The sequence below is a fragment of the Erithacus rubecula genome (assembly GCF_903797595.1).
Source record: "Erithacus rubecula genome assembly, chromosome: 10".
NCBI lineage: Eukaryota > Metazoa > Chordata > Aves > Passeriformes > Muscicapidae > Erithacus > Erithacus rubecula.
In genome coordinates, this window is record NC_136662.1 from 987407 (window position 1) to 1014837 (window position 27431).

A 27431-nucleotide genomic window follows, 5' to 3' on the forward strand; every position below is an offset into this window, starting at 1 on the left:
GCTGTCCCGGTGCAGGGCTGATCCCGGTGCCGGGTGTCCCGGAGCCGGGCTGTCCCGGTGCAGGGCTGATCCCGGGCTGATCCCGGGCCGATCCCGGGCCGATCCCGGTGCCGGGTGTCCCGGAGCCGGGCTGCGCTGCGCGCACGGCGGTGCCCATCCCGCTGCCGCGGCACCGGCGGTGCCAGCGCCGCTCCCTCCCGCACCGCCGGCGCTGTGGCGGCCCGGGCGGGGCGCGGGGCGCGGGGAGGGAGGGGCGGCGGCCGGTCACGTGTGGCCGCCCGGTTAAAGCGGCCGCGGGCGGCGGGAGCGGCACAATCACGGCTGGGGCGGCGAGCGGGGCCCGCCCGCTGCCCGCGGCCCCGCACCGCCCCGCCAGCATGGCCGGGGCCATCATCGAGAACATGAGCACCCGCAAGCTCTGCATCGTCGGGGGCATCCTGCTCGTGTTCCAAGTCATCGCCTTCCTGGTGGGAGGGCTCATCGGTGAGTGCCGGGGGCCGCTGCCTTCCTCCTCCTCCTCCTCCTCGTGCCGCCGCTGCCCGCTTGTTTAGTGCTGGTTACAGTATCGCTGACTCGCTCCCATGATCTCATTATCCGCTTTTGTAGCCCAGCGATCCCGGCTCCGGGCCCTTTGTGCCCGTCCCGCGGCTGCTGCGGGGGGAGCCGGCCAAGGAAAAGTTTTTGTCTTGCTTCCTTTTTTTTTTTTTTTTTTTTTTTTTTTTTGGCCTGGTTTCAGCCTGGACTTAAAGAAAGAGGGAAGTGGGAAAGCTTCAGTATGGCGACGGAACGCGCAGGGAGCCTCGCGTTTCAAAGTTGGCTTAGAAAATAATAATAATTTATTTTTTTAAAAGGATTTTTCCTTCCTTCTTGGCGCTGCACCTCCCCGTGCCTCGGCCTCTGAATCGGAGGAAACCTCCTCCCTTGCCAGAATAAAAAAAAAAAATTAATAAAAAAATCTAGGGAGGGGGGAAAAGAAAAGAAAAACGAGAATGACTGGTAGGAGTGGGGGGGTCCCGGCTCTGGGGTTTTTTTGGAACTCGCGCTTTGTCCGGGCTCGTTTCCGCGGGGGAGCCCCCCAGTCCCTCCGGTCCCGTCCCAAGAGGGGTCCCCTCTCCTCCCGACCCCTCTATCAGGTGGGGTCCCCTCCCTTCATCCCGATCCTCTTCCCAGAGGAGCCCCCCCGTTCCACCTCCTGCTCCGGGAGGGACCCCCCGTTCCCGATCCCCTTCCAGGAGCAGCTCAAACCCGCGTGGGCTCGGCCGGGCTTTGCCCTGCCCAGGGAGGGATTTAATCCTCGGCCCTGGGGCCCCGCTCCGCTCCGGGCACTCCAAAACCCAGATTGTGTTTATTTATCCCTGAGCATTCCCAAAGGCTGCGAGATGGGAACTGGGACACAGCCCTGCGGCGAGTGGAGCTTTCCCTGGGGAATGGAAGGAGGAACATGGAGGAGAGCGACTTTGGGGCAGTCCTGGGATTTTTTTAATTTTTTTTTTTTTTTTTTTTTTTTTTTTTTTTTTTTTTTTTTTACTAGAAAGCAGCCGAGTTGTGCGCCGGCTCCTTGGAATGATGGGCGCATGGATGTGGCTGCTTTGGCCATTTGCAGGGTGGGAATGTTGTCTTTCTGTCCGGGAAGGACTGCCCAGCATCCCCCCCCAGGGCTCCATCCCTGCTCCGCGGCTTTTCAGGAACAATCGGGGTCAAATTCACGCTGGAACTTTGTTGCGAGAGTAAAGTTGGGCTGCTCTCCCTGTTTGAGAGGGATTGAGGGAATAGCTCCAGCCATTCCTTGAAGCAGACTCTGCTCCTGGTGCCCATCAGTGGCCTTGCATTATCAGCTTTTAATAACTGTGAAATTCCACTAAACATAGTTTTGGAAAACTTCACTTCCCTCACTCTCTTCCTCACCTCCATCACAAGGGAGTGGCTGGCACACATTGACCTAAACTCATTCTTCCTGTTCTTGCAGGCCTGAAACCACACAAAGTTTATCAGGATTAGCTTTTTTCCTTTTTTTTTTTTTTTTTTTTTTTTTTTTTTTTTTTTTTTTTTTTCCCTCTTTAACATCTGGTTCAAGATCAGGTTACTGAACTCACTGCTGATTCCTGAGATAAAATGTCTTGGCCTGTGCTATGCAGAGAAACCAGACTTCATCTCAAAAGGGTTTTTCTAGCAGTTTCTTGCTGCTAAACTGAAATAGTTGCTTGTTTCAGAGGCTGGTGTGGCTCAGAAAGCCCTGTTTGTGCTGGCAGCCAAGACAGATGTGACAAGCAGATGTTAATGGTTCAGTTTACAGGGAAAAGACAAATGTTTCTGCTCAGTTTTGAAGGAATTCAGAGATTAAATAATTTAAGTTGTGTTAGTTCAGTTTTTCAGCTGGTTTGTGCCCTGCTTTATTGGCTGCTGCTGCTGGGCATAAAGCAGTATAAATCCTGGATGTGTTTCCCAGGTGTGGCTGGAAAACTGCATGGACAGGTTGGATGGGCTGGGACCAGCAGGGATTTGGGGCTGAGTTCAGTGCCCAGGCTCAGTCTCTCCATCCTGCTGGAATTCCTGCCCAGGCTCAGTCTCTCCATCCTGCTGGAATTCCTGCCCAGGCTCAGTCTCTCCATCCTGCTGGAATTCCTGCCCAGGCTCAGTCTCTCCATCCTGCTGGAATTCCTGCCCAGGCTCAGTCTCTCCATCCTGCTGGAATTCCTGCCCAGGCTCAGTCTCTCCATCCTGCTGGAATTCCTGCCCAGGCTCAGTCTCTCCATCCTGCTGGAGTAAATGCATCTTCTGTCTGTGGTCAGTCCTAGGGGGTGCTGCCCCAAAAGTGCTTTAATTCCTGGAAATCCCCACTTTGATCTTCCCTCAGATCAAACTGCCCTAATCAATCATCCAAACTGTTTTTTCCTCTGCAGCATTGATGCATTTAAGGACTTTAGAGGCTCATCCCTGAGCCAGCAGCTCCCAGGAGCTGCAAATCCAGGGATATTTGGTGCTTGTGAAACACCAAGTTCCATGTGTAACCTAGGTGTGGTCCCCAACATCTGGCAGGGTGACACAGGGAGGCTGAGCAGCTCTTCCCAGGGACCTGCCTTATTTTGGGCTCCCTGTATCCCTGGGAATTGTGATCCAGGGGTTTGGACTGAGCCCTTTAGAGATTCCCAAGCTCGTGGTGAGCAGTGCTGGGAGAGCTCCCAGTGCCCCCCCAGAGCTGCTCCCAGCAGTGACACCCTGTGGGGTGGCAGCAGAGGTGGCACTGCCCCAGTGGCCCTGCTCTGGTTTGATCCAGTGCACCCAACAGACACCAAAATCAGTTATTTTGGTGTGCCCAGGTCTAGACAACCCAAAATACGTAACGAGTGGGACAGGGCTGCACAGCCCAGCCAGCCTTTCCCCTCAGGCACTTAGGTCATGTTTCAAAACAATGACTAAGTGCTCTATTTTAACAAAGCCCTCGTGCCAGTCCAAAATACCCAAATGCAGCACGTTGGTACCTGATACAGCCACCACAAAGCTGATTTTCCTCCCATCAGGGGGTTTCTGCCACTGCTGGTTCCCAGCTCGGTTTTGGGCAGTCAGTGTGTGATGCCAGAGTTTTAATGCAACTTTCACATTTCCAACAGCTCTTTTATTTAGCAGCAGGAACCTTATCAGCTCTCAGGTGGGATTTGCTCAGAGATGTCTGTTGGCAAAGTATGGGATGCACAAGGATGGGAGAAATTCCTGTGGCAACAACTCCCTGACAGGAGAGTGCAGCCAGGTGGGGCTCAGGCTCTGCTCCCAGGGAACAAGGGACAGGATGAGGGGAAATGGCCTCAAGGTGGGCCAGGGGAGTTTAAGGTTGGATATTTGGGAAAATTTCTTTGTGGGAAAGGCTGTCCTTTGTGCTCTGTCCTTGTTGTGCTGCCTGTTCTCCAGGACAGTGGTGGAGCCCCCATACCTGGAGGGAGCTTTGCAAAGCTCAAAAGGGAGCAAACACCCCAAAAGCAAATTTTATTGAGCTGTTTCCTTGCTGTGCTGTGGTAATGAATTCTTGGCTCCAGAAAGTGGGGCTGTCACTACTTGAAACCCCACAGAATTCCTGATGTCTGCTCCCTTCCTGGAAAACATCTTGTTTCAAGGTCACGCTTCTGGGCTGTGTGTGATGTGTTCACTTGGGATGCAGCAGTGGGAGATAGAACATGAGCCACAAAATTAATCCTAATGCAGCCTTGTCTCCACTATCCTGCTGTAAATGATGGCATGTGTGGATTGCAGGAGAATGGGATCACCAGGAATGGTTCCTGTTATCGTTTGTGAGGAATGAGGCTGATGATCATTTACAGTCATTCCTGGGAGCCCCTGCCTGCTCTGCCTGCCCTGGATCCAGTGTGGCTGTCCCAGATGCCACCAGGACATCCCAGCAGGCTGTGACAGCCCTGGGCAAGGCATGAGGACAAACCTGCACCTCCAGCTTGGGGCAGAGAGACCCTGAGGGGTGGAGTGAGCCCAGGGCAGGGAACAGAGCTGGGGAAGGGGCTGGAGAATCCCTGAGGGGCTGGGAAGGGGCTGGAGAATCCCTGAGGGGCTGGGAAGGGGCTCAGGCTGGAGAAAAGGAGGCTCAGGGGGAATTTCTGGCTCTGCACAACTCCCTGCCAGGAGGGGACACTGGGGGGATTTGGGAACAGGGACAGGAGGAGAGGGAACAGCTCAGGCTGGGCCAGGGGAGGTTCAGGTTGGATATTAGGAAAATTCCTTCATGGGAAACTTCTCCAGCCCTGGCACAGCAGCCCAGGGCAGGGGGGAGTGCCCATCTCTGGAAGGGTTTAAAATCCCTGTGGATGTGGCACTTGGGGACATGGGCCAGTGGTGGCATTGGCAGTGCTGGGAACACTTCAATTCACTGGTCTAAAAGGCCTTTTCCAACCTAAACAATTCCATGAGTGGCACAGCTGGAGCAGCTGCAGCATCCAGCTGTGCTGTTGCTGGGAATTTTGACTGGGATGTTGCAGTGGAGGTCACCAGAGCTGCTGCAGGCCAAAGCTGAGCTGGGACACTCCAGTGTCCTCCTGGCAGCTGCTGGGGTGGAAGGGGTGTGCAGATCTGACTGGATTTATGTGGCTTTGATCCCTCTTGGCTCTTTTGAAAGCAAAGCTTTTGATTACAAATTATCTTCCTCTGTGAGAAGCTGTTGGTGTCCCTTTCTAGTTGCCTTTTCATCCTGGAATTTTTTATATATATAAAGTATTTTTTAAGGGAAAAAAAAAACCCACCCCAGATCTCTGTGCAGCAACATCCCAGCTTTGAAAACTTTTTGAAAGGGAATTTCCAATGATTTATTGTATGTGAGTTACTTTAAAGGTCCCTTCCAAGTCAGACTCCTGTGATTCCAAGGATGCCTTATCCCAGCTCCTTGGTTCAAACAAGCACAGGGAATGCAGAACTCTCTGTGGCCCAGGGAAATGCTGCAAGTCCAGTGCCCACCCGAGCACTTTACAAATTTAACTGATTGGAAAAGTGGAGGGATTTATTTAGCACATGAGTCCTCTGGGCTGAGGGGATGGATTTAAGGAGGTGCAGCTTCACTGCTCCCTTCCCTGGCTTAGGCTGGAAAAAACAGAATTGTTGTGACTGGAGGAGCTCAAACTTCCTCGTGTGTCTGGCCCGGAGAGATAATGAGTCATGTGTGGCCATGGCTGAGCTGCTCTCCACAATCCCAGCTCATTATCTAAATGTCTGATTTGGCTCCTGAGCCCCGAGTTTGCAGGATTTCATTTACTTTCCTGGCATTTCATTACCTTCCTCGGGCTGAGCTGATCTTTTTGACAGGAAAGGCACTGAGATTTCCAAGGTATGGATAGGAAAGAGTGTTTCAGGCTGGGGACAAAGAACATTTTTGTGTGCCTGACTTCTTTTCATGCAGGGGCTCTCCAGGAGCTGCTCCCTGCCATGAATGCCAATGGATCCTCTGTGCAGCCACATTCCTGCAGTGCTGCAGTTTTGGCACAGGCAGCCACCAAAGGTCATCTCTGTTCAGTTCAGGTCTGCTCAGTTCCTCTCCTGAAGAGTTGGAACTGGAGCTGAATGGGCAGAATGGAGAGTTCCCAGGCAGGAGTGTCAGTGCTGGGGGCTGAGGAGCTGGCAATGCTCAGAGCTGCTGGATTTTCTCTTTTCACAGCTGCATCACTTCCAAACCCCAGCCTGGCATTGCTCAGGTGACAATCCAGTGCTGCTGCTCCCTGGCTCTGCTGATTTAAGTGACCTGAGCAGGGCTCCTGCTGCCTCCCTGCCCTTTGTGAGGGAAATCCTGCACAGGAAGCCTTTTCCTTGGTAAATAGCATTTCTGACCTTTGAAGTCAGGCTGTAACTCCCTGATAGCCTGGGAAAGCCTTTGAAGGGCTCAAGGTGTCCAGTGGGGAAGGGCCTGGAGCAGCCCATTCACATGGAGATGAAATTCCTCACATATCTGAGCAGGGGCAGTTCCCAAGGGATCTTATCTTGGGGAGTGTCAGGTTCAGGAGAAAAAGCTGCTGGATAACAACAGCTCTTCCTGCTGCCTCATCTGTGTGCAGGGATTTCAAACCTTGCCTGGGTGTTGCAGGAAATGCATCTCATCCCACTGGAAATCTGACTTGGAAGAACATCAGGCTCTCTGTGGCAATTAGTAAATCAGTCTTACCTCTTTTTATTTTTATTTTTATTTTTTTCTTCTTTTAAATGAAATATTTTTGGATACCTATTTCTGTATTTAGGGAGCTTTACTCATGCTCACCTCATTAGCATTTGTTGCTGTTGAATATGGATGTGAATTATGCAGATCATTCATTCAGTTCTCCCAGCAAGTTGTGCCTCATAAGATTTTCCTGCTTTGGGACTTGCCTGGGGCTGAGGGAAGAATTCTTTATCTCTGTTCCCCAGGAGCCTTTGGCTGCATATCAGGGAGCTGGGAATCCCCTGCTCCCTCTGTTCTAAAGGCTCTAGGAATATCTGCTCCTTGGGATCTGATTAATTGGGAAAAACCTCCAGTTTGTGCTGCTCTGAAGACTCTTTGCTGGTGGCAAAGCTGCAAAAGTAGCACTGGAGAACAAACCTTGAGGAAAAACACAACCCCTGGGACATAGGAGTGCCCAGCCAGGTGTGACTGGATTGTAGAGTCACAGAATCCCAGGATGGTTTGGGTTGGATGCACCTTAAATCCTATTTTATCTCATTCATGCCAAGGCAGGGACACCTTCCACTACTCCTGTTCCAGGGATCCAGGGGCAGCCACAAAGTTTCTGTTCTGATCCAGCAAACTTGATTTTGTTTCATTTTTATGGCCTAAAAAAAAAAAAAAAAAGGCAGAGAAACCTGAAGAACTAAAAAAAGAAGTCTTAGAAATGTGGGTGTTCAGCTGCAACAGGATATCTGGAAACTCCCATAAATCAGGATGGAATTGGTGCCCCAGGGCTTTAAATTATTTTGGTCTGGATAAAGCTTGAAGTCAAATATAAGAAAGAAAAACTTTTCCCAAGGGGAGTGGGCTTCCAGTAGGCACTGGGGTTATTTAAATATATAATTATTCTGCATATAAAAGCTGCTGCAATATTCCAAAAAGCTTTGGGGGAAAAAAAAAAACAACCATCAAAGAAATAATAATTAAAAGACTCTGTATCACTCAAACTTATTAAACTGGTGCCATCAAGGTCAGGAAAGAGGGAGGCATAAAGGACAATCCCTGCTGCAACAAATCCATATTTCCACTCCTGAGTGTGTATAGGGTGTTCTCCAGGTTCTGGCTGTTGCAGCTGGGTCTGCCCATGATAAATTAGCTTGTTTATTCCTGCCCTGCAGCCCTGAGGGTAATGAAGCAGAAGCCCTTTGTGTGTGCTGGCTGGGCAGTGCTGGCTGGCTCCCCAGGGGGTAATTGAGTAGAAAAGCAGAAGTTAAATCCCCCCAGGTCAGGGGGATTCAGCCTTTAATCAATGTGGACACAATGCAATTGAGAGTTTGCAAAGGGCTTGTTTGTGGTGCCTCTGGCAGGGCTGGGATGAGAAGGTGCAGGATGGGATTCCCAAGGTGAGGAGCTGGCAGGGGATGGGAGTGCAGGAGGAGGCTGCAGCACAGGAGATGTTGGGACATCTGCTTAATTTACTGAAATTAAAATACTGAGTGATGCTGGCTCTTTGCCAAACTTAGGTGTATGTAATATCCCCCCAAAATGCTAAAAGATTGAGCTCGCTTGTCTCAGTAAATTTTTTTTTACCTAAAGATTTAAGTCTAAAACAGAAAAGCAGTGTGGAGGGTTTTTTGGGGGGTTTTTTTGGGGGTTTGTTTTTTTTTCTTTGAGGACTAGCTCCTGAGGGAAGTGCCTTGAACCTTATTTTCTGCTGTCCTGCTGGGCTCAGGCCCTGAGCACCTCAACAGGAAGGATGAAATTCTGTGCAGGAGTTGCTCAGTCAGTGGAACAGCTGAGCTGGCCCTGGCAGCCCTTGGGAAGCCCTCCCTGGCCAGGGTGGCCACACTGGGAAAAGTGTCCAGCCAAAACCATCACAGGGAGCAGCAGGATCTGCTCTGCCCCTGTGATTTGGGATTTCTGCAGCGAGCTGAAGGGGCAGAAATTCAGGGGAAATTTAGATTAGGTATTGGGAAGGAATTGTGGCCTGGGAGGTGGGGATGGTGCCCAGAGCAGCCCTGGATCCCTGGCAGTGCCCAAGGCCAGGCTGGACAGGGTTTGGAGTGAGACAAACTTTAAAGTCTCCTGCAGTCTGTGATCCTGTGGCAGTGCTGGCAGCTCCAGCACCTCCTGCCCGTGGCTTTTGGCACCTGGCACTGCTGTGCCCAAGCCCTGGCACGAGGGGCTGTGCCCCCCCTGGGGCTCCTGCACCCCCCTGGCTCCTGCCTCTGCTCCCCTCTCACTCCCAGTGGGACTGCAGTCCTGGCAGCACGAGGCTGATGCTGTGCACACAGAGCTGCTCAGTTACTTACAGAGCATCCCCCAGGCTGGGGCAGAGGGGCTGGGGCAGCCTTGGCACCACAGCACAGCCCAAATCCCTCTCTGCAAGCTTTGTTTTGCATAGCACTTTGTAATGCTGTTGGCTGACTTGGCTGCAGCTCCACAAAGCATTTTTTTATTTTTTCCCACTTGGTTCAAGGCTCACTTGATTTAATGGGCCAGGAGCCAAATCAGGAATGGAAGCCAAGCAGGGACGTTTGTTTGGTGCACGGTTCCCAACCAGGAATATGGATAGTAATTGTCTCATGCTCCTCAAAGCTGTAACTTTGGCAGGGAGGAGGCTGCAGGGAGCGTGCCAAGTGTTTAAAATCATAATCAGGCAGTGATGAAAACATGTATTTATGGCTATAATGAGTTGCATCAAAGCAAGAAACGTTCGGCTCCTCTGTAGAGGGAATGCTGTGTTAATTCAGAAATGCTTCAAAATCACCCAGAATGTGTCAGAGTTAAAGAGCTCAGCTGAAATGCCTGGCTTATTTCACAGCAATATTCCTGATATTCCCTTCCAGCTGCAGTTTCAGCTGTGGTTTCTGGGCTCTGCATCGAGGCACAGTGGAGGAATCAACATTTATTGCAGTGTTTTATGCACTATGGGCACATCCTGAGTGTTCTCTAACCCTGGACTTGCAGCTTCATTTGTGGTTTGAGGGCTTTGTTTTATTGTGCTTTGCTGTTTCTTGTGTTTAGGGTGGATGTTGGGAAAGGTTCCTCTCCCAGAGGGTGCTGGGCACTGCCCAGGCTCCCCAGGGAATGGGCACAGAGTGTTTGGACAGCACTGCCAGGGATGCTCAGGGTGGGATTTTTGGATTGTCCTGTGCAGGGCCAGATCCTTGTGAGTCCAGTTCAGGATATGTCCTGATTCTGATATCAAGAACTTGTTTGGTTTAGGGATTGCTTTGATGTCTGAGTGTTGTGTGATTCTGAGTGCAGCAAGGGTTTGGGAGGCAGCAATGCATCCCAGGGAGCTGGGGTGAATCTGGGAATCCTTTCAGTGGGAAAAGCCCTCTAAGGCCAGCAAGTCCAGCACTGCTCATGCCAGTCCCCTGGAGCCCACCCTTATCCCTGTGCCTTTGGAGCTGGAAGAAACTCAGTGCTGTGAAAAAAATGGAAAAAATGCAGTTTATAAACATTTGGCTTTTGAGTAACTTCCTCCCGCCTGGCGTTGAGTCACCTCTCCCTGCCCGTGGGGATGTCACCCTGTGCCGAGGTGGCACTCTGGGCAAGGTGCTCCCCAGGGTGTCTGGCTGCCATCCCAAACAGCTCCAGAGCTGCTGGGATGACCCTGCTGTGCCCAAATTACAAGGGAGCCAGGGCTGAATCATCTGGGTGTAGCAGTGTGGGGCTGGGGGCAGCTGGAGGGGAAGCTCACGCTGGGGTTGTTTTCCTTCTTGGAATATTGGGAGTTTGTAGGGTGGTGTTATTGCTGCTGGAGTTTTTGTGATCTGTATGGCAAGTCCTGGATGATCACAATGAGGATGGTGACAACATGAAAATCACCTTCTGCAGTCTCATTTCCCACGCCACTCACTGGCCTGGAGGAAAATCTTCCTGCCCAAGGAGATGTGTGGCTTGCATGGTGCAAATCCCCAAGGTAAATCCTGCCCTGCAGGCCCACGAGGTTTGGGATTACTTTATCCACCCAGGTTTCTCTGGGCACATGCTTTCTGTGTGGATTTGCTTGAGTGAGCACAGGGAAAGGAAAAGATTTCAGCAAATCAGGATGATTTTGTGTGACCGAGGTATCTGAGACTCAGAACCAGCAGACCCCAGCTCTTCAATTAATCCTAATTTGCTCCCACTACAAAGTCAGTGATACATCTGTGGATGTAATAAACTTAATTACTTGACTGTGAGATCAAAGAGCTGTGAAGGAGCAGCAGTGGGTGCATTTGTTTTAAATTGCCTTCAAAGAGCCGAGCGGGGCTCTGCGAGTCTTGGTGGGGAAACCTCAGGATCAGATGTCTGCAGATGCTCCAAGTGTGCTTCTCTTGCCTTGCCAGCTCCCAGCCCCACCACAGCTGTTCCCTACATGTCAGTGAAGTGCATTGATGTCAGGAAGAACCACCACAAAACCAAGTGGCTGATGCCCTGGGGACCCAACCACTGCAAGAAGCTGAAGGATTTCGACGAGGCCGTGAGCCGGCAGATCGAGGCCAACGACATCGTGTTCGCCGTGCACATCCCCCTGCCCAACAAGGAGATGAGCCCCTGGTTCCAGTTCATGCTCTTCATCATGCAGCTGGACATTGCCTTCAAGATGGACAACGACCTCAGTAAGTGGCTGGCACAGGGAGGGGCTGCCTGGCTCCCCTTTCCCAGCCTGACTCCCCTAAAGGGGTTTTACTGTGGGTTGTGCTGGTGCTGGAGATTCTGCACTGGGTTGGGCTGAGTTGGGAAAGACCTCAAAGCCCATCCTGTGACCCCCCTGCCATGTGCAGGGACACCTCCCACTGTCCCAGGCTGCTCCAACCTGGCTTGGGCACTGCCAGGGATCCAGGGGCAGCCACAGCTGCTCTGGGCACCCTGTGCCAGGGTCTCCTCTCAGACAGGAATTCCTTCCCAATATCTGCCTTTAATTTCCCTTCTTTCAGTTGGAACCTATTAAATAAATACTAAATAAATATATAAAACCCTCCAACACCCCCACAAAACACACAACTCCCCTCCAAACTCAAAAATAATGAAACCTGTAAAACAATGCTGAGAGCAGCAAGGGCAGGACTGCTCTGGCCCTTCCTGGAAGGGAGGCTGTCCATGCATTTGCATGTTTTAATGTGTTTGGGGGAAATCCCTCTCTAACTCTAAGCTCCAGTGAATAAATAATTTGCTTTGCAGACTGGTTGAGCTGGGCTGTGTGGAGCTCCTGCCCTGGCTCTGGGGCTGGCTCCATGCTCAGGATCCTTGGGGTGGGATCAGTTCAGGAATCACTCAGGGTTAGGAGATTTTTTTTTAGCCAGCTGTGTGTCCTTGACCCCCTTCCTGCTCAGCATGGAACTGTTCCTCCAGCTATTTATCCCCCAGTCCTGGACTGGTGTGGGTTGGGAAGGACCTCAGAGCTCCAGTTCCACCTCCTGCCATGGGCAGGGACCCCTCCCACTATCCCAGGTTGCTCCAAGCCCTGTCCAACCTTAAGCACTTGCAGAGATGGAACAGGGATGATTTAATGCATTATTATTAAGGTAAAAATGAGATTGTAGAAAGCTTCCACCTGTGTTCTTATCCCTGTAATTATCTCTGAAATACTGACAGCAGCTTTGTGCCTTTATTAAGGCCTCACCTCTTCCCACTTGGATAGATGATTGCATTGGGGAAACAGCTCTTTATTCCAAGGATTTTCAACTGGAACCACCCTGCTAGAGTCAGGAGCTGGCCAAGCCCTTGGAGCAGGCTGCTGGAATGCTAACCCAGCTCCTGGCAGCATTTCTGCTGCAAGAGAAGAGCCTCTGCTTCAGCTTTGTGCCCTTCAGTGACTGAGCCCTGCAAAGGTGGAAGGTTTTTTTGAGGTCTCAAAGCAGCAAAGCTCATCTTGAGCCACCCCCTGGGTAACAAGAAGAAGGTTTGGGGATTTTCCAGCACTTTGTGCCAAGCTGAAGGCAGATGTAACTTAAGTGTAGAATCTCAGGAACTAGTAACACTTTTCTTTCTAGATTGTGTTGTACCAGCTCTTAAACACATAAACAGAAGACTTGTTAAGTTGAATTAATTGCATGTTTGTGTGTCTCCTGCTGTTAAAGAGCCTCATTGATCAGGTGATTGGGACCAGCTAAAGGGACACTGATAAGATGTGAAATAACCTCAGTTCTTCTTTTAGAGCAACAATTCAAGTTCCTTCTCTCTGGGGCTCTGAGCCCTCCAGGCCTCCTCCTGCTGTGGCTGATGCCAGCAGGGGCTGGTGCCAAACTCCTGGAAGACACTGCAGTGATGAAGCTTCTGGCCACCAAAAACTGTCTTGGAGCTGCCTTAGACCATCCAGGAAAGCTGCTCTGCTGGGAATGCACAGGATGGATGCTCCTGGAGGAGCTGCTGCTCTCCTGGCTCCAGGGCTGTGCAGGGTCCTGGGCTCTGCCAGCTCCCCTTGGCCCCCACCAGGGATGTTGCTGAGCCACATCAGTCTGACTCCTGCTCCTGCTTTTTTCCTCAAATGTTGTCCTCTTCTCCTGCAATTCCTGAGCAAGGCCAACACACAGAGTAAAGCTGCATTTGGTTTTTTCAGGGTGCTGAGACAGGGGCAGCTGGGCTGTGCCTGTTGGGAGGTGTTGGTGACTCTTCATCCACAGAGAGCTGGAGTCAGTTCTGTGTCACCTCTCCCATCCAGGACCTGTCTCAGCTCTCCCATCCAGCCATAAAGGTTTTTTTGCTGGGGCAGAGGGCAGGGCAGCCCTGGCAAGGTGCCCTGAAAGAGGCTGGCAGGGGCTGAGCCCCCTGGAACATCCCATGGGGGATCTCACCTTTCAGAGCAATCACCTTCACCTTGGGGACTCCTCTGGACTTCCAGTGCTTTTGAAATACAGATATTTTTTTGGAATGCAGATGTTTAGAAGCTGAGCTGCTTCCCTGTGTTTACCCTTCCCAGAAAGCTGGGAGAGACTCAGGCTGCTCCTCTGAGGAAAAGGCTATTTCTGTGCTGTCCCTTTCCTTTCTTGCTGCATTGTGCACTCAATTATTAAAACCCCTTCCCAGAACTGGGAAAGGAGGGGGCCAGAGGAAGGAGATGGAGTTTCTTTGCAGCTGGAAGGCAACTGTGTACAGTGAGAGCCTCCTTTCCTAATTCATCCAGCTTTGGGCTTTTTGGTAGGTTTTGTAATTTTAGGGAACTGGTGAAGCATGGAAGTGTAATGGAAATAATTCCAGCATTTCTGCTTGCCTGCCATAGGCTTCTCCCCAGCCAGCTGTGTTAGTGTGCAGCTGGCACACAGCCCCCTCCTGAAACAGCTCCACTATTTTTAGGCCATTGTACTATGAGTGAAGATATCCTGGGCAAGCATTGTCCCCTAAAGTGATTCATGGAAAAGCTCCTGGGCAGAGAAATGCCAGTGGGAAAAATGACACTGGTGGTGCTTGGAGCATGAGCAGGGAGTCCACTCAGGGCTGGGAAACCTCCAGGAGCACATCTTGTCCTCATTGGGGTTGGAAGGACCTCAAAGCCCACCCAGTGCCACCCCTGCCATGGGCAGGGACACCTTTCACCATGCTCCAGCCTGGCCTTGGACATTCCAGGGATCCAGGACCTGCCCACCCTCCCAGGAAAGGATTTACCCTGAGCTCAATCTGATCCTGCTCCCTCTGTTTAAAGCTGTAAAATGCTGTGCAGGAAAAGGGAACTCTCCCCACCCCTCTCCAGAAAATTGTCTATTCACCATCTGATTAATGTGAATTAGGCACAAATCTGAAGTTTTGGTTCTCTGGCACTGCCCTGATTTGTTCCTCAGGGACAATGGGATTGCTGATGGAAGGCTGGTGTGGGATTATCATGGAATCAGTGAGGTTGGAAAAGACCTTTAAGATGGAGTCCAACCACTAGCACAGCTCTGCCATCAGCCTGCTGTGCTGAAATCTATGGATAGATGGATATATCTATATTTTATGCTGACAGCTCTGAAGGGGCTTTTGCCTTTCCAAGGGGAGGTGCCACCCCAGCAGAGACTGATGGAATTCCAGAGGGAGCCTCTAATCCATTGGCCTGGAAAGACACACAGCAGTTCATCTTCTGCCTTCTGGTTTTCATCCTCCATGGCAGCAGCAACATTTGGACTGCAAAGATGAAATACTGAAAGCTGTTTTTCTTGGATTTAATCCCAAGCATTCCAGTTGGTTTTATGGCTTCTGAAATGGAGTTCATGGTTCTTTTTAGCTGGGCCAAGTTCAACCTTATGTTCCCATTTATCTGTTTTGCTGGTCTCCTAAACAGCAGATCTGAGATGGCAAATCCATGTTCCATGGAAACCCAACTGCTGGCAGCTCTGGAAAGGGGCTGGATGCTACAGGTCACATGCACCAAAAAATGCTCAGAAAAATCCTCAATGTCCACATCAGATGCACAACCCAGCCACCTCCAAAAGGGTGTGAAAATAGAGCTACTGCAAACCACAGATCCCATCAGCTGGCATGAGTGTGCCAGCACGTATTCCCAACAAAAATATGGCTGAGAAGATGGTTCTGGAGCCATCTCCCCACAATCCACAGTGTGTTCTGGAGCCATCTCCCAACTCTTCTCCACAGTGGATTATTCTGGAGCTTTCCCAGCTCTTCTCCAAGGTGGATGGTTCTGGATCCATCTCCCAGCTCTTCTCCAAGGTGGATGCTTCTGGATCCATCTCCCAACTCTTCTCCAAGGTGGATGGTTCTGGAGCTTTCCCAGCTCTTCTCCAAGGTGGATGCTTCTGGATCCATCTCCCAGCTCTTCTCCAAGGTGGATGCTTCTGGAGCTTTCCCAGCTCTTCTCCAAGGTGGATGCTTCTGGAGCTTTCCCAGCTCTTCTCCAAGGTGGATGGTTCTGGAGCTTTCCCAGCAGCTGTGGCTGTCAGTTTGGTGCCCTGCAGAAGGAGGCTGGGCTGTACCATGCACGTGCTGGTTTTGGAGTCTGTTCCTGGTTCAGAGCCTTGCCTGGGATCTGTGCCTGCTAAACAGGAGGAGTTTCCAGCTGGGGGGGCTGGTACAGACTTGCCTCAGGTTTTTGATGTGCTGCTCCTTGGCAGCCTCAGCTGCAGCTCCAGTGCATGAACTCACTCCCAGTGAGCCTGTTCCAGCCTCACTCCCTGGCAGTGTCCTGGCAGTGTCACCTTTCCAGGCAGCTGTCCCCAGACTGTCACTGTGTCACAGCTGCAGCTCCCACGTGCATGTGTGACCCTGCCAGGCCATGAGCTCTGTGTGTGTCACTGCTGTGCAAGCTGGGGCACCTGCAGAGGCAGAACAGGTCAGGACAGGTGTGGAGGAGCAGGTGAGGGCTCTACAATGTTTGTAGGTGAGGGAGGGAGAGCTCCAAAAACCTTCTGGAGCAAACAAGACGTGTAGAAAACATCAATGCTGTTGTGGCTGGTGCTGAGATTTTTTCCAAGCCTGCATAGCTCAACTTCAGCTCCTTAATTGTCTTCATAAAGGAGCTTTGTGCTGTGTTTTTAATTGCTGGGAACCCTCTGAGCCTCCTGTCCCCTTGCTGTTGCAGAGGAGAATGCAGAGATCACCCTGGACGTGTCGCTGGCCTATCGTGACGACATGTTTGATGACTGGGAGGAAATTGCACATGCCATAGAGATCAGGAAGCTGAAATGCACCTTTGGCTCTCCAAAAGTAAGGGATTTCACTGCTGGGGATGAGTGGGACTTGTCCTCTTCCAATCACAGAACTATGAAAAAATTTTCCCCAATATCCACCCTTAACCTCCCCTGGCACAACCTGATTTGTTTTTTCTTGTCCTGTGTCTTGGGGGGACTTTATGATGCTTGTGTCCCCAATCATCTCTTCTCTTGGTGTTGAATATTGAATCCTGCAGCTTTAAGACTGATTCCAGGAGTGAAGGGGGAGAGAAGAGGTGCAGAGGTTTTATTCCACTTCTCTCCAAGGAAATATTTCCCCAAACCAGCTGGGGGAGGGACTGCTTGGATCTGTTTCCTAAAGGGACCCCATTCAGAGGTTTTCTCTCTAAATTTGCCCTAAACCAGGACATCCTGTCACTTTTTACCTGGGAGAAAAAGCCAATCCTCACCTGGCTCCCACCTCCTGTCAGGGAGCTGTAGAGGGTTCATCTTGGAAGGTCCCATTAAAGTGAAATGTGAACCTGTTTGAGGTCAAACCTGATTTAGTGACCCTAAACAATCAAAACCTTGAGAAGTGTCCCTCAGCCACAGGCTGGAATTGCACACAGACCCTGGGTGCTCCCAGTGCTCCCAGTTACAGTCTCTGTGCAGTCCCAGTGCTCCAGTCCCTGAGCTGTGCAGTCCCAGTGCTCCCAGTCTCTGTGCAGTCCCAGTTGCAGTCCCAGTTGCAGTCCTAGTTGCAGTCTCTGTGCATTCCCAGTCACAGTCCCAGTGCATTCCCAGTGCTCCCAGTCTCTGTGCATTCCCAGTTGCATTCCCAGTCGCAGTCCCAGTGCATTCCCAGTCACAGTCCCAGTCGCAGTCCCAGTGCATTCCCAGTGCTCCCAGTCTCTCTGCAGTCCCAGTCGCAGTCCCAGTCGCATTCCCAGTGCTCCCAGTCTCTGTGCAGTCCCAGTTGCAGTCCCAGTTGCAGTCCCAGTTGCAGTCTCTGTGCATTCCCAGTCACAGTCCCAGTGCATTCCCAGTGCTCCCAGTCTCTGTGCATTCCCAGTTGCAGTCTCTGTGCATTCCCAGTCACAGTCCCAGTGCATTCCCAGTGCTCCCAGTCTCTGTGCATTCCCAGTTGCAGTCCCAGTCCCAGTCTCTGTGCAGTCCCAGTTGCAGTCCCAGTTGCAGTCCCAGTTGCAGTCCCAGTGCTCCCAGTCTCTGTGCATTCCCAGTTGCAGTCCCAGTGCATTCCCAGTGCTCCCAGTCTCTGTGCATTCCCAGTTGCATTCCCAGTCACAGTCCCAGTGCATTCCCAGTGCTCCCAGTCTCTGTGCAGTCCCAGTCGCAGTCCCAGTCGCAGTCCCAGTGCATTCCCAGTGCTCCCAGTCTCTCTGCAGTCCCAGCTGAGGCTCTCCTCCTCCCTGCAGACCGTGGAGTCCGAGGGCCGTCACTATGACTGTGACTTCCTGCCCTTCATGGAGATTGGCAGCGTGGCACACAAGTTCTACCTGCTCAACATCCGCCTGCCCGTCAGCGACAGGAGGGGCATCAACGTGGGCATCGGTGAGATCAAGGACATCCGCCTGGTGGTGAGCCTCTGGCCCTCTGGGGTCCCCCTCTGGACCCCTCCTCTGCCCCACACCACCCCACAGGGACATGAGGGGGTTCAAACTCTGGTTTTCTCTGAAGCAGCCAAAGAGAGATTGCTGGAGATGGTTTTTTTCTTTTCTCAAGGATTGTTTATTGTTTCTTATCTCAGGCACTTTAGCCTGGCCAGCAGGGTCTGCTCAGCCTGGCACCCATGGTGGGATCTGCCTGCTGAGGGCAGGGCTGATCTTACATAGTTTGTACTACTTATTACATGTTTACAAAGTTTTCCCAATACAATACAATTTTATTAAATGGTCCAGCCCTGACCCCATCCAATCCAAGAGTGCCAACGTGTCACCCAGCATGGATGACAGGGAGAAGAAGGAGGAAAAGGTGTCCACCCCCCAAATTCTTCATCTTGGTCACGTGTCTCTTATCATAAACATTCAAAAAACCTATTTATCTATGTACTAACAATCTAATTTACACTTCACTAATTTTGGCAGCTTGTTTCCATTCCCTTTGTGCTGACAACTTCCCCCAGGGGTTAGAATTCAGCACCTGTGACACCAGGGTCTCACTCAGAGGTCTTTGAGACCCTCACCAGGGGGGTTTTGGGACCCCCAAGGGGGCCAGGGGTAGCCCTGGGCTCCCACACCAGCCTCTGCCTGCTTCACTTATCTCATGAAGGAATTTCTCATTCAGGCTTGGTTGTTTGTTAAATCTTATCTAAAGTACAGGGAGTTCTGCACTTACAGCCACCAGCTAAAAGTGAGCAAAATGGAGCTGAATTGAGCTGGGTGCAAGGTCTTTTAAAGCCAAACAGTCCATAAAGAATTTACACCTATGTTATTGATATTTCTGACCCAATAACCATACCCTGTGAGCCACAGTGCAGCACTGGCTATCCAGCCAAAAATTACTATCTTAAACTAGGAAGGAGAACAAAGAAGGAACAAAAAATGGAAGATGGGGTGATACTCAACAACCTCCATCTTGTCCCATATCCATTACTATATTCTACAAACCCCATATTCCAAACCCTTCACCATGTGTTACACCCTCTATTCCAACTACACATCTGTGATTTTAACTTTTTCCAGCTTTTTCCATGCTGTCTCACTATTCCCTCTCTCCCTCACCATGGAAGCCCTGCCTGTTGGCATTTGGAACCTTCTGGTGGCCTGGGGGGCTCAGTGGGCACCCATTGTCTGTCCATCATTGGGATGCACTTCCAGCTGAGCACAGGATGCTGATGTTAAAGCTGATGTTAAACCCTCAGGGCATCCATCAGAATGGAGGCTTCACCAAGGTGTGGTTTGCCATGAAGACCTTCCTGACCCCCAGCATCCTGATCATCATGGTGTGGTACTGGAGGAGGATCACGCTGATGACACGCGCTCCCGTCCTGCTGGAGAAGTGAGTGGGGGCTGGGGACCCATTGCTGCCATGCCTGGGGGATGGGAATTGTCTCTTCTCCATCCTTCCCTCCACACAGGCACTCTGGCAGCTGGAGGCTTCTCTTTCCTTTCCTGTTAAACCCTGGAGTAAAATTTGCTGCTCTGAGGAGCTCAGCTGTGGGAGCCTGGCTGGAGGGTGGTCAGGACTAACTCAGGCACTCTCTGTGTTCTGGTCTTGCAGTTTGCAGTTTATTGCATAGGGCATGGGGAAAAGAGCCCTGCCAGGAGCTGCCAGCTGCAGCTCAGAGCAGGGCAGAAAGAGTGGGGGTGATAGGAGTTCTAAGAGATAAAAGAGGGGAGTAAGAGAGCAAAGTAAGAGAGGGATTTTCCCATTTACAACACAACAAATCATCTTCCATGTTGAATATTCTAATTTCCACTAACCAATCTAATACAAGATACAATTTCTCTAACATTAGCATACAACCTATAGGAATGGCTACATTACCATGTGTTACTGCTTTCTTATCTCTAAGCCTTATCTTGGACTCTTCCTGCCATTCCTGGGGAGGGTCTCTGCTGCTCTTTGGTATGTTTGCAGCATCTAGCACTATCTGAACAAAGGGAGAAGATCTTCAAGCATCCACATTCCTGTTCCACTCAGTTGAAGACTGCTTTCATTTCTATCTCACTTATGGTTTCCATATTCTCAAAATCTTTTACTAGGCAATCATACTTATAAGGTTTTCCTGATTCATCCTTCTCAACACTCAGTCCTAGAGGGTTTGGTGGCAGGAGGTGACACTTCCCAAGCTGTGCTGGATTTCCTTCTGCTCTCCCCACGCACAGCTTTAGCTTTGGGGCTCTGTCCTTCCCTTGCACACTGGACAGAGATGGTGTTTGTGCCTCTGCAGGGTCATCTTTGCTCTGGGAATTTCCATGACCTTCATTAACATCCCTGTGGAGTGGTTTTCCATCGGGTTTGACTGGACTTGGATGCTGCTCTTTGGAGACATTCGGCAGGGCATCTTCTACGCCATGCTGCTCTCCTTCTGGATCATCTTCTGCGGGGAGCACATGATGGTGGGTGCCACACACACCCACGGCAGGCTGCTTTCCACGAGCACCTGGCAGCTGATGGCTGCACATGCTGCTGTGGGGACCTACAGGGGTTTCAGGCTGACTTGTTGTTTATTTTCTGCTCCTCCCCTCCTGGTGGTCAGGACCAGAACGAGCGGAACCGGCTCTCGGGCTACTGGAAGCAGGTGGGACCCATCGCCGTGGGCTCCTTCTGCCTCTTCATCTTCGACATGTGTGAGAGGTGGGTGCAGCTGCACTCCCCAGCCTCGGCCATCCCATCCCTGCTCACCTCCTGCAGCAGGGACCAGCAGTGCCACCCACATCTGCCAGAGCCAGGAGAAGCTCCTGCAGGTGCTCCTGAGTGTGCTGGCCGTGGAAACACTTCCCACCTCACCTTCTCCTCACCCACCTGGGAGAGCAGCACAGCTGGCTTTTCCCTGCAGAGCATTGGGAAAGGTTCTTCCCCCACAGAGTGCTGGGCACTGCCCAGATCCCCAGGGAAGGGGCACAGCCCTGAGGCTGCCAGAGCTCCAGGAGCACTGGGACAATGCTCTCAGCCACAGGGTGGGATTGTTGGGGTGTCTGTGCAGGGCAGGGGTTGGATCAATGATCCTTGAGGGTCCTTCCAACTCAGGATATTCCCTGATTCCCAGGCTGCAGAGTGGACATGGGGCCCTCTGAGCCCTCTGACAGTCGGTGTTTTCTCTCCTCTCTGCAGGGGAGTGCAGCTCAAGAACCCCTTCTACAGCATCTGGACCACCGAGGTGGGCACAGAGCTGGCTGTATCCTTGCCCTGGTTTTGGGACAGGGAGCTGTCCCCTCCTGCCAGCTCCCTGGGAGCCTCCCTGCTGTTGGGACTGCAGGAGATCACTGGGGAGCTGACTATGGCAATCACCTGGATAACACCTTCTAGGATTCCCTGATAGTTTGTACCATTTTCCCTTAACTTCCCCTGCACAGATGGCCTTTATTATAGTGGCAGGGATCTGCCTGTGCCTCTATTTTCTCTTCCTGTGTTTCATGGTCTTCCAAGTGTTCAGAAACATCAGTGGGAAGCAGTCGAGCCTCCCTGCCATGAGCAAGGCTCGCCGCCTTCACTACGAGGTAAGGCACAGACTCCCTGTGTTTTAAACCATTTTGGACCTCAGACCCCCTTTATCCATAATCTCATAATTCCATTTCTCCTCCTCTCGTATTAATTTTTGTGTTTAATTGGAGGTCTTGCTAAGACCGTCTGTTTTTTTCATGTTATAAATTATTCCCATTTTTAGCCCATGATTTTGTATGTTTTTCTGTCCTGCTGCCAAGCCCGAGGAACTGACTCTCAGTGCTTACCCTGCTTCCACAGGGGTGCAAATATTTATCCCTAAAGCTGTTCTGTTAAATTATGGTCACTTCTTCTTTAAACAAGTCGTTATCACCCATCAGGAATGCACATTAAAAAAATTAGAAAACTGGACTTGAAAGAATTTGAAGCAGATCCTGAGTGTTTTTTCCCTCTAGCAGGAGGCACAGGGGTTCAGCTTGTGGTGCAGAGCTGCTGCTGCCACACTCCACATGCAAACATCTGGAGAGCAGGGATCTGGTGTGGAAGAGTTAAATTAATAGCCCTTTGTTGTCGTGGTGTGGCAGGCTAATTACGCAGACACTGACATTTCCACCTAAATTCCAGAACCAGGTTAAAAAAACCCACACACTCACCCCAAACCAAAAGAATTTGTAAGTAAAAATGTAAAACCAGTGAAAGCAGGGCTGGTGGGCAGTGGGATTGCCAGCCAAGCAGTTCATGTCAGGATCTCCATTCTGTGACAGCCAGCCAGGTTTCCCAGACATTGGGATTGCTGCAGCTCCCTCCCAGCCAGGCTGGGTGTGAGGATGAGTGTGGTGACTCCACGCTGAGCCACCGACCCCAGCAGTATTTGTTTCACAAGAGCCCTGAGCCATCCCCCCCTGCAGCTTGGCTCACTCAGTGTGCCACCTCTTCTCTCAATTAACTGCTGCTCAATCAGGCAGTGAGCAAATGTCACAGAATGTCCCAAGCTGCAGCAGCCATGTGGGGACAGCAGCACATGGGCAGTGCTGGGCACGGCACACCAGTGGGTGGAGGTTGTTTTGCTTTGGGGTTTCCTGGGTTGTGCCCTTGTTTTATTGTTTTATTTTTTTATCCTCGTGTCTTGTCTATCCTAAAACCCAAAAATGGGTTTTGTGGATTCTGTTAATGTGACCAGTGACATTTCTCTCCAAACAGGGGCTGATTTTTAGGTTCAAGTTCCTGATGCTCATCACCCTGGCGTGTGCAGCCATGACTGTCATCTTCTTCATCGTGAGCCAGGTGAGGGGTGGCTCTGAGAGCTGCTTCCCAGCCACTCCCAACAGGTTCAAACAGGACTGGCCTGTTCTGAACACATTTGATAACAAGCTGCTTTTGAAGAAGTTGTTTTCATTTATTTGAAGCTGTGCCATGTAGTTGCTGAGGCTGGAGCCAGCACTTGGCTCCCAGGGAGTGTTGGGGCTGCGCCGTGCAGAAATCAGGCTTTGGTCATTTCTGAGAGCTCAGAGAGAGGAAAATGTTCTGTTCACACTGAGACACTCACATGGCTTTGTGTGCCATGGTGTGAAAACACCCAACCTGCCCTGGGCTGACTCCAGCCCTGCTGTGCCCAGCAGTGGCTGCAGCTGTTTGTCCTGAGCTCCCATGTCACCTCAATGAGCTTTGATCACTGCTTGAGCCATGGAGACACAGACTGGCTTGGGCTGGAAGGGACATTAAAGCCCATCTTGAGGGCAGGGACACCTTCCACTGTCCCAGCTGCTCCAAGTCCTGTCCAGCCTGGCCTTGGGCACTGCAGGGATCCAGGGCTGCTCTGGGCACCCTGTGCCAGCCCTGCCCACCCTGCCAGGGAACAATTCCTGCCCAATATCCCATCCAGCCCTGCCCCCTGGCAGTGGGATCCATTCCCTGTGTCCCGTCCCTCCATCCCTTGTCCCCAGTCCCTCTCCAGCTCTCCTGGATCCCCTTTAGGCACTGGAAAGGACTCTGAGCTCTCCCTGGATCTTTCACTTCTCCAGATGAGCACCCCTAGCTCTCCCAGCCTGGCTCTATGGCAGAGGTGCTCCAGCCCTCAGAGCATCTCCATGGCTCTCTTTTTAAGCTACTTAAATTTTCTTCTTGGCCTTTATGCTGTTCTTTCACAGAAAGCAACATTGCAGTCTGAGCAGTCTGTGTATCTTCAGGGACTATTAATATTGATGATATTTTCATGCTTGTTGACAGCCCTCAGCGTGTGGCAGGTTGGTGCTGTCAGCCTGGCCCGTGCTCAGCACATCAATTCCCCCATTACTCACGCTGGTTTTCCTGCTATGAGTGCTCTATTTTTAGCAGTGGGATGTGTTGGGATGTCAGTGGTGTCCCCAGGTAGTGCCCTTTGTGTGCCAATCTGTGCTGAGCACATGCTTGTGTATCTCAGCACAGTAAATGAGACATCAGAGCTGAGGGAGTCCTGAGGGAATCATTTTGTCAGGAGCATTTTTTCCCTGCAGACTGATTCTGAAGAGGAGAATCCCAGCCTGACTTCTGCCTCACTGAACCTGTTACACCCCATTTCCTCCATCCTGTTGAACTGATTCCCTCCAAGGCTGTGTCCTTATGGCTGCTCTTCCTGATGGCCTGTCCATGTCTATCTTTGGCCAGGTGACAGAAGGCCACTGGAAGTGGGGGGACATCACCATCCAGGTGAACAGTGCCTTCTTCACGGGCATCTATGGGATGTGGAACCTCTACGTGTTCGCCCTGATGTTCCTGTACGCGCCATCCCACAAGAACTACGGTGACGACCAGTCCCACGGTAAATGTCCCCAAATCACCCCAGGGCTCCTGGGGACAGAGGCACAAAGCAGGGGATGCCTTCTGGGCCTTTCTGTTTGGCCTGAGGGCACACTCAGCGCCTTGAGTAGTTTTGTCAATGATGGTTTGGGTTTCCAAGCAGGCGTTTGAATTGATGGCTGGGTTAGGTTTGATGGGATGGGTTTTGTGCCTTTTAGCATTGCCCAGATGGAGGGATGAGGAGTGGAGAAAACAGACCCTCCTGTCAGGGAGCAGAGGCAGATGGTCCCACCTGAGCCTCCTTTTCTCCAAGCTGAGCCCCTTTCCAGTTCCCTCAGCCTCTCCTGGTGTTCCAGCCTCTTCCCCAGATCCAGGGGAAGGCTTGGCCCCTCGAAGTGTTTCTTGTGCTAACTGTAAATAAAATAATGTATAGGAAAGTCGCTGGTCCATGGCTTAGACAGCTGAAAGGCTGGAGGGAATAAACTGCACTTCCTTTTGAATATTCTCCTGTTTTGCTGTGATGGAACACCTTTGTTTGTCAGGTGACCTGGGGGTGACCAGCGGGGAGGAGCTGCAGCTGACCACCACCATCACCCACGTGGACGGGCCCACCGAGGTGTACAAGCTGGCTCGCAAGGAGGCTCAGGAGTGACACACAGGAGCCTCAGCAGGGACCAGCCCGGGCTGGGGAGCAGGGGACACACAGTCCCTCAGGCTGTGACCTCTCCAGCCACATCCCCTCCTCCCTGTGCACTCACAGAGCAGCCAGAGCGAGCAGAGCATTTGTAACTCTTTACTATGGTGTAGTTATTCCTGGGGGGAGGGCTGTGTATATTGTGTTACACGTAAAACCCTGCTGGGAGGGCACTGAGGTTGCAAAGTCGCAGGGCTGGGGCAGAGGTGCCGTGGGGCTGGTTGGATTTTGCTGGGTGTGCTGGTGCACAAAGGTGCTGCAGGGAGCTCAGGCAGGAGCACTGCTCAGCACTCTGGGGTTGCTCCTGTGTGCAGCAGGTGTTGGTTTTGGGGGGAGCCTTGTTGTTAAAACAGTGAATTCCACCACTTGTCTTTGTGCAGCCCTGCAGCCACCCTCTCTTGCTGGATGGAGCACAGCTGGGAGAGGAGTAGGCTGTTAGTAAGGCTTTAGTAGAAGCAGTGAGTGCTTTCTCAGCAGCTTTTACAGCTGTTTGCTGAATGCAGGCAATGCCCAGGGCTGCTGAGCTGAGCTGCAGGAGAACAGAGCGCTCCTGACCCCATTCCCAGCTGGCTGATCCCTCCCTGCTCAGTCCCTTTGGCTTCCCCTGCTTTTGTGGCTCCCTCCACCTCCCCCTTTTGTTGCAGTGCATCCCTGGGAGCCGGGCAGTCTCGCTCTGTGCACTGCCAGCCTGGAGCAGAGCTGGATTCTTCCAGGGATTATCAGACTTGAAAGAATCCGCTGGTCACGCACTAATGTGGATCTTTGCTTTCCCAGGGCGGGCGCTGGGCTCGCTCAGCCCCGTGCTGGGAGCCTTTGGCAGAGACAGGGGAGTGGGAACTGACCCAGTGAGGTGTGAGCTGAACCCTGCTGGGACCAGTTCAGAGAAATGAGTGGTGGGGAAGGGTCTGTGCTGCTCAGGGCTCCTGGAGGGTCTAGAGAGCCTCATGAGCTGGCAGGAGTAAATAACATGTAACTCACCCTGCCACTTGTGGCCCTGCAAGGTAAGAATCTGCTGCTGCTGTGTGTTAGAGAGGAGGCAGAGAGGGGAAACTCATTTCTGTCAGCCCAGGTACAATCACAGTTGCAGGTACCATAACGATTCCCACCCCAGAACTCATTCATTTGCCCTCATCCATTTATTAAAGCTCAGCACTATGAAAAAAGAGAGGGTGGCACCACAAGGTCACTTTGGGTGGGTTTGCTTGCTGGGCACCCCAAGCTGTGCACTGTCACATGGGGCTCCTCCAGTCAGGATGTGCCACACTGGGCACACTCCTCTCCCTGTGTATTCATTGGAGCTCCTATTGCATTTTCTTAAAGCAATTCCATTTGTTGTGCTTGCCCTCCCTGGGATCCCCAGCTTCCCCTGCCCCTGGGGACAAAGCAGGTCCAAGCAGGTTCCTATTCCCAGTTACTCCATTAGGAAGTGAATTAAACCAACACACACCCCTGTAACCCCTGAAGGTTCCCAGCTGAACACCCGACTTTGCAACTTTACCATCCCTTTTCCCTTGGGTTCTTACGTGATATTTATGTTGTTCCCATAGCTGTGTCCGTGGGTTCTTTTCCAGCTTAGACTATAGCATTGCATTTTGTAAAGGCTCCCCACAAATGGGGAGCTGCAGCTTTCAAACCAAATTTTGTGTCAAACTAACCATTTGTTTACGGGGCGCGTGTACGTGTGCGTGCGTGTGTGGGTTTTTTATTTCTTCATTCCTCAGCCCTACTCATATGTCTTGGAAATAGTCCCTGGGTCTTATTAAAATATATACTTTTTTGTTGTTGTTGTTTAGGTTGAGTTCAGTTTTTACAGAATGCTTTAAGCAACCTGGAAAACATGTAGTTTTGTTAATTTAAATAAAATATACAATATTGTGGATTTGTCGTTGGAATTTCTCCTCATCTCCAATCTCCTCTGGCAATGGGAAGCCAATCCCCCTTACAGAGTCTCATCCAAAGTCCTTCTCCAGCTCTCCTGGAGCTCTTTTAATTATGGGATGGGGCTCTTAAGGTCTTCCCAGAGCCCAAACCCTGCAGGGTTTTCCTTCCTGTGCCTGCTTGCCAGCCCTGGAGCTGTCACAGCTGTGCTGTGACCTTTGTGTGTTGGCCATCACCCCACTGCAGGGTTGATTTGGGCATCACCCTCCATCTGCTGCCATCTTTCAAGGTGCTGCTGCCCACTGCTTGGAGCCTGCTCTCCCCGTGTTGTCTTGTGTCTATAATCCAGGGAAAATAAAATTTTTAAAAAATCTTGGTCCCTTCTCCCAGGGAACAAGTGACAGGACATGAGGAAACAGCCTCAGGTGATGCCAGAGGAGGTTTGGATTGGATATTTTGGAAAATGATTTTCACTGCCCTGGCACGGCTGCCCAGGGCAGGGGTGGAGTCCCCATCCCTGCAGAGATTTGAAAGGTGTGTGGATGTGGCACTTGGGGACATGGGGCAGTGATGGCTTTGGCAGTGCAGGGGGAATGACTGGGCTCAATGCTCTGAGAGGGCTTTGCCAAGCTAAATAATGCCAGAATTCTTCGACTTGCACTTAGGGAATAGTGGAAAATCTGGTGAAAACAAAGTTCAGTATCAAGAGCCCGGAGTCTCCTTGCAGGAGGGGCTGCTGTGATAAAACCACACCTGAGAGAGGGTC

The 27431-nt window shown here is 51.5% G+C and overlaps 1 protein-coding gene across 1 annotated transcript; it reads left to right on the plus strand.

Moving 5' to 3' along the window:
- The first annotated feature begins 316 nt into the window (after positions 1–316).
- WLS (Wnt ligand secretion mediator) lies at positions 317–26666 on the plus strand. Its single transcript, XM_079314440.1, has 12 exons — positions 317–483; positions 10960–11232; positions 16122–16246; positions 17628–17789; positions 19073–19209; positions 20105–20273; positions 20414–20511; positions 20989–21052; positions 21231–21374; positions 22519–22602; positions 23962–24115; positions 24636–26666. Exons 1-12 carry the CDS (start codon positions 378–380, stop codon positions 24743–24745), a joined length of 1626 nt encoding a protein of 541 aa, XP_079170566.1. The 5' UTR covers positions 317–377; the 3' UTR covers positions 24746–26666.
- The last annotated feature ends 765 nt before the right edge of the window (positions 26667–27431 follow it).